This window comes from Prosopis cineraria, unplaced genomic scaffold (genome assembly GCF_029017545.1).
Source record: "Prosopis cineraria cultivar Desert tree isolate PC_DT_omini unplaced genomic scaffold, ASM2901754v1 PC10, whole genome shotgun sequence".
In the NCBI taxonomy this organism is placed as follows: Eukaryota; Viridiplantae; Streptophyta; class Magnoliopsida; order Fabales; family Fabaceae; genus Prosopis; species Prosopis cineraria.
This window is the reverse complement of record NW_026555341.1, coordinates 5992333-6001592: the sequence shown is the minus strand read 5'-3', so window position 1 is coordinate 6001592 and position 9260 is coordinate 5992333. Positions and strand designations below refer to the sequence as shown.

The window sequence follows — 9260 nt, the reverse complement described above, 5'->3', positions numbered from 1 at the left end:
TCTTTGAATCTAAAAAGGAATTAATGACTCTAGATTGCCTTGGACATACGTGATTGTTGGATTAAAATTCTTATTGCATTTTATTCATTTTCATTTTGATTGATCAATTTATTCTAATTAGTTTTACTTAATGTAAATAAAAGTGCAAATTCTATTGTCAAATTTGCTTTTTTGCTTGATTCTTTATGAAATCAACTTTGATGAACTAATATTTTATCTATTGACCAGTGCATTTATGAAGAAATATTTTGTGTGTGCATAAAGTAGTTAAGATATCCTATAATTATACTTTTTTGGTAAAAACTAAAAAGATACCTTTTATTAGTTATTACATTTTAAAGGTTAATTTTTATCCAATCATGCCTTAAATATGATTTGTCTCAGGAGATGCTCATGTTACTGATGTAATAACTTTATTAATGTATTAAATGATCTACATATATTTTTGCAAGCACTGTTCGCGTCACAGCATGAGTTTCAAGACCCGACTTGCTTCAAGCTTTTTTATTAAAAAAAGTTGATTTCCGTGGCCCCACAAAAGCTCACAGGTCAAAAGCCTTGACCCTGAGTAAGGAAACCACTTTCAGTTCTAAGTCTAACTCGGAGGTGTTTTAGGGTAATACTCGTCGGTTTTTTGTCTGAATGCAAATTGGATCAAGAGGCCAGCCCAATATGGCTCAATAACAGCATCAAAAGGGGCGGAAACCTGGATATGGAAAGCCCCATCCAGGCCATCGTCACTTGGCGCAATCCTCAAGTTGCAATTCTAAAGGATAAAGCCCCATGACTTTCCAATGCGAAATCTCTTTCCATAGCAAAATCTGCAAGGCTGGGACTCGCGGAGAGTAGAGGCAGTGGCGTCGATGGCTGCCTTTAGCATAGGCATCGCTCCAACGATTGTTGCTGCTGTTTCTGCTACGAGGCTGAACTACACTCGTTCCAGAACCAGAATTTCTTGCATTGGATGGGTACGCGCACCTCTTCGCTTTTCTCTCCCCTTGTCTGCCTCCTCCCTCCTAAAATACCTCTGGATCCATACTTGATTATTTCCTTTTGCGAAGAAAGGATCCCGAAGGCGTGCTTGGACCACCCCAAACCGGCCATCTTGCTAGACTTGAGTTTAAGAGACGGCTCGAGAGAGATGCTGAAGCACGCGAAGCCTTCGAGCTTCAAGTCCGCCAAGAGAAGGAGCGCCGTCAAGCTCTTCGTCAAGTAATTCTATCCCTGCTTACTCGCATTCTGCTACTTTATTCCTTCTTTTATGCCTTACTTGTACGGTTCCAGCTTTGGTTTTGCAGTCTCGGGTCGTCCCGGATACTCTCGAGGAGCTCGTTGAATACTTCCTTGACACTGAAGCCCAGGACATCGAATTCGAGATTGCAAGAATGAGGCCTAGGTAGACCCCTTTTATATTGCCTCCAAACACCATCCAATCCCTTTTTTTTTTCCTAGCTTGAAGATTGCAATTGCATATCTTTTGTCTAGTGTTTTGTTTTTATCCCAGCGAGGCAATGGTTTTGTTTGTTATATATCCTGTGCGCCAGTATTCCCAGATACATTTCCTCCATAATTTTTACCATGTTCCTCTGAGCAAGCTTCTATAGATCATCATTTTAATTCGGAATTCTCCCGTCTCTTAGCCCAACAAGAATCATCTTATCGAAGAAGTCAATTCCCTATCCGAGGGACCGGAGAATTTCGAGATTTCTTTGTTTTTCTTTGGTGATGAATCGAGAATTCAGTTTTCAATTTCACCAGAGTCGGCATGATTGATTCTACTTGTTATGCTACCTAAATGTTCGCCTTTGAGGCTCTAATAACTTGCTTTTGCAGCCTAAATGAGGAATTCTTTGAGCATCTGCAACTCGAGTTAGGAAAACTTCGCTTTGCTGTTTCGAAAACCCAGGTTCCTTTACATAAACTTTTTAGTTTTGGGTCATATATATTAGGCGGAATTTCATTGCACGAAAGGGATGGTTTCTATAGGACATGGAGGATAGATTGATTGAGCTGGAAGCTCTGCAGAAAGCCTTACAGGAAGGAACAGGTTTGTCAGACTCCACAAAAAAATGAATGAATGAATAAAACCACGTTTCAGGACTTGAGTCCCTGTTCAACTACTATTAGCTCATTCCTTCATTCTTCTACTGCAGAAGCCTATGATAAGATGCAGAATGAACTTATCACAGCCAGGGCTAGCCTAAGCAGGATATTGTCATCAAAAGATGTGAAAGCAACTGTACGGCCTGATCACTCATTCTTTGAAGGGCTCATTTCTATTATTTTTCGCAGCTTCACGTGTAATTTAATGGAGTCAAACTTATGATGAATGCAGTTACTAGAGATGGTCGAGCGCAATGAAATCAATAGATCCTTGTTGGCTCTTCTTGATGAAAACATAGCAAATGCACACGAGGGTAATCAGGTAATAGCAATTGGAAGTGTTTTATTCGTCTAATAGTGTAATTAATGACCGTGGCATTCAATTTTGGGCAGAATTATCCCATAATCACTCATTAATTACACAGTATCATTCTTTGCACCTTTTTTATGCCATATTATGACACTTAACTTCTCTGCACCTCTTCATGCATATGCTTAATGTCAAAGTAAGTATTGATGACTTGACTGCCAGATCTTGAGCCGATGCCTGCATGTTCTTCTATTTCTTTTATTTTCTGCTACAGCCAATTCTGTAACTAGTTCCATGCATGTCTGATTGACTGATTGTCTTTTACAATTCAAACTTTTCACCTTTCGGTTGTTGACGTATACACTATACAAGGGCGCACTGTACAAATCTTTTGAATTAGTGGAAATCATTTACTGAAATATGGTATTATTGTCACTTGTTATGAGAATAAGATGTCTAACAGGTCATTATCGAGTAGAAGTCTGTCCATCACAAAGTCCAGTAGGAACATATTATTGGAAAATTGCATTTGGGTCTCTCACAATACAGCTAAATACCAAAGTTCCATTGACAACTATTTGTTGTTGTTTTGCTATACTTAATTATCAATGAACCTTATAGTATTTAATCATGTTGCGGGAGACTTGGGTGTAATTCTCCTAAATGTTAGTAATTAGCTTAGGATCATTGCAAGTGACTAGCAGGAGATGATTGCATTAAAGCAAAGGAGAACTAGTTGAACCAAACACACAAACTTATAGCTCATTGACAATGTAGTAAATAGTAATTGTGAGGACCGTTGCTTATATTTTGCATTATGAAATGACATGTTTTCATATTACCTGAGCTGCAGAAACAAGCGGCAGAATTCATGGAGAAGCTCCGTGGGGCTGTTGTCAAGTACGTTACAATGTAGTGTAGTATGGTATCATTTACGTTTTCTTCTTCACCATAAAGATTTCTTTTTAACTTTCGAGGCAAACTATGCTGTTAAGAAGATAATAATTGTAAAATTTGTAGCCGCGAGCCTTTGGTGTAAATTTTACCATAGCATGGTATAACACGCGACCACAGAGGTTGGAATTGGAAATCAAACTATTTTGTAATGGGATACGGTATACACTTGACAGCTCGATGGAGATTGATTTTACTTTTACCAATATACTTTGTTAAATAATCATTTTGCTTGCTTTTACGCAAATAATCATGTTCAAGAAGCGAAAGTTGATGGATACTTAAATATATGATTAGTGGAAAAGAAAAATTAATCAAATTACTGGGGCCCAAGCCACGATCTAATTGTTGAAATCTGGAATGATGTCTCTGATTGCCTCCCTGTCTTTTAACGAAGGTCGCAAATATTTTGTCATTTCCAAATCAAAGCAGAAATGAGTTAGGTCAATGTTTATCCTTTTCTTTCTTTTTTCTTTTATTTTTTTGGCTTTATCTCGTGTTGTGCGTGGAGCGTGGAGGAGTGGGGGAGAGGGGAGTGGAGTTGAATTTTATCCTAATGAAACTGTAGTTGACTTTTGAAGTGTTCAATGGAAGTTTGTTCGACAATCGTCCGGAATCTCCCATCAATGAGTAGTAAATCGAGGCGATGAACTCGATCCCGGAGGAATGTTCATAACCTCTGACTCAAAGACTCAGATACACGAATTCATGGATGCACGGTCTTTTTATCAGCGCTTCATTAAAAAATTGGGGTAAAAAAAAAAAAAAAACTGTATTCGGAATGAGGTCAACTCTCGTTTCTCTCAAAAAGGCAATTCTTTCCTTCCTTTGCTTTATTTCAAATAATACTTCTCTTTCTTCTATGTATAATTTTTTTTGTTTTATTAAAATTAAGGAAGAGAATTTCAATAAAAACTCCTTATCACATTTATTTATATTTAAAACTTTTAAATTTTTAAAATTTTACTAAAGTTTAAAAATACTAATTTAATATTTAATTGCTATAATAAAATTATTTTTCATTTAAGTTAATATCATAATTGCCTTATCTCACTTGTTGATTTACTTATGAAATATTATTAATTATTCTATTTCACTAGTTTATTTTTTTGAAATAAAATTAAGTAAAAGTTTGACAATAAACAAGTTAAATAGAGCAATGAATAACAATTCATAAGTAAATGAATAATATATAGCATAAAAATTAATAAGTTGACTTAAGATAATTTAAACACCTAACATGAAAACAGGTTAAGTTGGGTGATTAACAACATTTTAAAAGTAAAGTAACAAGTGAAGTAGAACAATTAATAAGTAAAGTAAAAAAATTTAGATATTAATTTAAATGAGGAATAATTTTATCATTTCACTCAAAAATTTAATATCAAATCAGTACTCCTAAACTGCAGTGTATTTTTATAAATTTAGGGGTTTTGAATTTAAAAACGTGTGGTTAAAGGGTTTTTTATTAAAATTCTCCCAAATTAAGAAATATTTTAAAATTTGTTAACTTTAGTTTAAAATTTAATAAGTTTTTTAATTATGCTTCTATTAAATATATGTATTTTAATAATATACTTTCTATCTCCAATATTCATATATTAAAAATTTAATGAAATAATTTATAAAAAAAATAAAAAAAACTCTTTCCCCCTTATAAATAGAAGAGAGAATGATGAAGGGGTTTTAAAAGGATCAATTAATTTAACTTAGATTTCAAGTGTTAACTTACAAGAATTTATAAGTTTGACTCTTAATCTTATAATTTTGTTGTAATAAATTTATAACTTGTGTTTCAAATTTTAACAAGAAAAATAAATTTATTTATTTTTAAAACTATGCTAAAATTTAAAAAATAAATTATAAATTTATTTCAATGAAGTTGTAAAATTAAAAATTAAACTTATAAATTTTTTAAAATTAACACTTAAAATTTAAATTAAATTAATTAATCCTTTTAAAACTCATTTTTTCTATGTAGAAAGGGCACTTGAGATGTTTCACACAAGTGAGATTCCGTAAAGAAGAAACAGGAAAACCGAATACAAACAGAGAAAGGTCTGGTAGTAGCGAATTTAAACGAGACACGCACGCCCACCTGTTGATTGCTAAAGAGTGAAGGACCCCACAATTTCACTCGTGTCAATCTCTTGTTCTGCATGGCTTCTCCTACCATTTCTTCTTAAACCTCCCTCTCGCCACCTCTCCCCCATTGTCCACAGCCCAGCTCTCTCTTTTTGCTGCTCCTCTGTTACTATACCTCAACTTCTCATTCCTCGTCGCCCGGTTCAGCTGCCATGGCGGTTCATGGCTTCACTTTCAGCATCTCATGGACGCTGTTGATGTTGATTTTACTAGGAGCGCATGAAGCCACGAGGTTAGACAGTTGGCAGTCGGTGGTTCAATTGCCGACTGGGTCGGATGAACCGGTGGATGTTGACAGAGAAGTTGGCACTCGGTGGGCGGTTCTGGTGGCGGGTTCATCTGGCTATGGAAATTACAGGCATCAAGTGAGTTTGGTTTTCATTTCTAACTGAAGTAATCATTTCCTTTCCTTTATCCGTATGAAATAATCGACTTCAGGGGGAAAGAAGGGTTTAATGATTTGAAGACACGCCTGTGAAAGTGCAGGCAGATGTGTGCCACGCGTACCAGTTGCTTAGAAAGGGAGGGCTGAAGGAAGAGAACATAGTGGTGTTCATGTATGATGACATAGCTATGAACGCGTTGAATCCCAGGCCTGGAGTCATCATCAACAATCCTCAGGGGCCAGATGTATATGCTGGCGTCCCCAAGGTATTGTTTGCTTACATTCATTCCTACTTTATGTTGGCTCTAGCCTCTAAGTCCGCAGCTTACTAATATCACCGTCCCGGGACCAAGTTCTTTTATCACATTCCGTATGGTCTGCAGTATGCAGTATGCAAAAAAGAAGTCAACCTTTTTCCCCTGTTTTTTATGATCAGAAATTTACAACACACTTTGAGCCAAAATGGAGAGAAAATTCTACTTTGGAAACTGCAAAATTTCTATATATAGCTATATTTTGTTTAAAAAATGTACAGTAGGAAACTACTTGAAAGTTGACACTTGAAGTTTGAGGGAAGTTATCGACTTATCGTTCCAGCAAGTCTCTTGGTAAATATGACTTTTATGAGGAAACTTAATTAAATTGATGTTATTGATCTATAACAGAGGACATTATACTCCTCCTCTCCTCTCTTTCGTTTAATGATTTTGATGACCCTTTTAATAAGTCAGTGGACCATAGCAGTTTTTAATAATTCAGTGGAGCATAGCAGTAGGACTAAAGAGTACGAGTCCATGAATGGCTAGTTCAAAAGCATACCTCTGTGGTTCAGACAAGCTCGCTCGAAAGCTGAATAGACTAATAATCAAGGGGAAAATATTATAAAATATATATATATATATATAGACTAGCAGAAACTCGTTATGCTGCTTATTCATTGAATGGAACTGATGACATTGATATATTATATACACATGGTTGTAGGATTACACAGGAGAGAATGTGACAGCAGAGAACCTGTATGCAGTAATTCTTGGCGATAAGAGTAAAGTGAAGGGTGGAAATGGTAAGGTGATCAACAGTCAGCCCAATGACAGGATTTTCATCTATTACTCTGATCATGGAGGTCCCGGTGTTCTGGGTGAGCCCAACATATGATTTTTCTCCATTCATGTCCAAGCTGCAAGCATTAATTTTCATGCAGAAGCTACTAGAGTTATAGCTCATCAGTAATTATTGCTCTTCGATTACAGGGATGCCAAACCCGCCGTATATTTATGCTAAGGATTTCATTGATGTTTTGAAGAAGAAACATGCATCTGGTGGTTACAAGGAGATGGTGAGAATTGAGATGATGTGTGATTTGCCCACTATTTTTTTTTTGGGACAAGTGTGATTTGCCTATCAGAAAGGATGAAGCTGCTTCTTGGTAAATACTAATCAAAGATGCATGTCATGATTGGGTTTTGTAGGTTATATATGTGGAAGCTTGTGAAAGTGGGAGCTTATTTGAGGGTGTAATGCCCACAGATCTGAATGTGTATGTAACAACCGCATCGAACGCAGAAGAAAGTAGCTTCGGAACATACTGTCCTGGGATGGAACCTCATCCGCCTCCAGAATACATCACTTGCCTTGGGGATTTGTATAGCGTTGCTTGGATGGAGGACAGGTATTGATCATCTCACTCATTTTTGCCCTTCTCAAAGCTTCAGAGTCTTTAACGTTGACATTCATCTTCTAATTGCGGAAACTAACTTCGCTGCAGTGAGACTCACAATCTGAAGAGAGAAACTATAGAGCAACAATATGAGACGGTAAGATATTTGCAGTGTGACCTTACTGGAATTTTTGAGGAGAACGAAAATAATTAATGAACATGGTAATTTGGTTGTGCAGGTTAAGAGGCGGACTTCCAATTCTAACAACTTTGCGCTTGGTTCCCACGTGATGGAGTATGGGGACAGCAGGATCAAGCCTGAAAAGCTTTATATGTATCAAGGTTTTGATCCTGCGACCGTCAACTTCCCTCCCGGCAACGTCAGGTTAAGAGCGCAAATGGAAGTCGTTAACCAGAGAGACGCGGATATTTTCTTCATGTGGCAGATGGTCATCATCTCTCTCTTATAAAATTGAAACATGCATCACTCCGTGACCAATCACATTAATCAAAATTAGTTTGATCTTTCAGTATAAGAGAACCGGAAATGAAGCAGGAAAGAAGGCGATGATTCTGAAGCAGATTACAGAGACGGTGAAGCACAGAAAGCATTTAGATGGTAGTGTGGAATTGATCGGAACGTTTCTATTTGGACCGGCAAAAGGTTCCTCTGTTTTAAACTCAGTCAGACCATCCGGGTTGCCCCTGGTGGATGATTGGAAGTGCCTAAAATCAATGGTAAACAGAACTTCCCTAGCTTTCCAGGTATCGTGGAATTTAAAAGAACGCGTTGAATTGATGATGAAGCCGAACATGGGGTTGCATGCAGGTGCGGGTGTTCGAAACTCACTGTGGGTCGCTGGCTCAGTATGGCATGAAACACATGCGTGCGTTCGCCAATATTTGCAACAAAGGCGTTTCTGAGGCCTCCCTGGAGGAAGCTTGCATGGCGGCCTGCACTGGCCACGATAGGCTCTGGCCTCCATCCAATAGGGGTTACAGTGCTTGATCTTTTTGGCTCTTCTCAATTGCTGCCATCATCCTTGTTTTGTGGATTGTAGTCTTTATGAACAATTGTGTTTTGTTTCTCTGCAATTTCTAATTTGAGGTAGCTAAATAAATATCCTTCATAGTTTTATAGATAACACCAGGCAAACCAGTAGCCCTCAAATGTCAGATTTAGGGCATACAGTATTGTCGTTGACCTTAATGTGCATATATAGATGTGCTGCTATATATTTCACACTTGGAGGGAAATAATTTGTACCACGACAATTGATTTTAAATGACAAGAAGTAATGTCGAATGATAGCGAACTGGTGCAGTTCTACATTGTAATTTGTAACACTGATTTTGGTGATTAAAAGACTCAATCTCATCGCAAGCCAAAACCAAGGGTCCGGGACATGATAATAGAAGCAGGTTAACAGTGACCCTTTGTAGATTATGTAGTCAGCTTGTTTTTAGGTCTTTCTGCTGGAAAACTTGCTTTGTATAAACAAAATTTTTGCTAGTTGTAAACGGATAAAATGCTTACCCAATTTCAAGATGCCGGAAGACATGTTGTACGTAGTTGTCGATTGAGGCGCATTGTCGGAATTATGAAAGAGAATTTTCAACCGTGGCATGTTTTTATTGTAGAAAGAGTAATATAAACCAATAGTTTTGGAATGGCGGGTATTGATTGTTCTTTATGATCGTAG

At 37.0% G+C, this 9260-nt stretch overlaps 2 protein-coding genes across 3 annotated transcripts; both read left to right on the top strand.

The window, feature by feature from the left end:
• The first annotated feature begins 759 nt into the window (after positions 1-759).
• Positions 760-3573, top strand: LOC129284453 (uncharacterized). The gene is made up of 8 exons (XM_054919941.1): positions 760-968; positions 1066-1212; positions 1299-1396; positions 1834-1906; positions 1987-2047; positions 2154-2239; positions 2336-2425; positions 3267-3573. Exons 1-8 carry the CDS (start codon positions 864-866, stop codon positions 3327-3329), a joined length of 723 nt encoding a protein of 240 aa, XP_054775916.1. The 5' UTR covers positions 760-863; the 3' UTR covers positions 3330-3573.
• A 1999-nt stretch (positions 3574-5572) lies between these two features.
• Positions 5573-8888, top strand: LOC129284452 (legumain-like). Of its 2 annotated transcripts, none has more exons than XM_054919939.1 (9): positions 5573-5877; positions 5999-6163; positions 6882-7038; positions 7151-7236; positions 7370-7569; positions 7666-7714; positions 7797-8006; positions 8089-8295; positions 8387-8887. In XM_054919939.1, exons 1-9 carry the CDS (start codon positions 5665-5667, stop codon positions 8564-8566), a joined length of 1467 nt encoding a protein of 488 aa, XP_054775914.1. In that variant the 5' UTR covers positions 5573-5664; the 3' UTR covers positions 8567-8887. The 2 variants fall into 2 exon arrangements, with proteins under 2 accessions (XP_054775914.1, XP_054775915.1); XM_054919940.1 differs by having other exon boundaries at positions 5739-5877; positions 5951-6163; positions 8387-8888.
• Positions 8889-9260: the final 372 nt, after the last annotated feature.

What these genes read in the sequence shown, in the direction of transcription:
- LOC129284452 (XM_054919939.1), top strand. Translation starts at nt 5,665, where the DNA reads ATGGCGGTTCATGGCTTCACTTTCAGCATCTCATGGACGCTGTTGATG. An exon ending in GTTGCTTGGATGGAGGACAG is followed by an intron (nt 7,570 to 7,665) that starts GTATTGATCATC and finishes ACTTCGCTGCAG; the next exon opens with TGAGACTCACAATCTGAAGA. An exon ending in TTTTCTTCATGTGGCAGATG is followed by an intron (nt 8,007 to 8,088) that starts GTCATCATCTCT and finishes TTGATCTTTCAG; the next exon opens with TATAAGAGAACCGGAAATGA.
- LOC129284453 (XM_054919941.1), top strand. Translation starts at nt 864, where the DNA reads ATGGCTGCCTTTAGCATAGGCATCGCTCCAACGATTGTTGCTGCTGTT. An exon ending in TTGCTGTTTCGAAAACCCAG is followed by an intron (nt 1,907 to 1,986) that starts GTTCCTTTACAT and finishes TGGTTTCTATAG; the next exon opens with GACATGGAGGATAGATTGAT. An exon ending in CAAAAGATGTGAAAGCAACT is followed by an intron (nt 2,240 to 2,335) that starts GTACGGCCTGAT and finishes TGATGAATGCAG; the next exon opens with TTACTAGAGATGGTCGAGCG.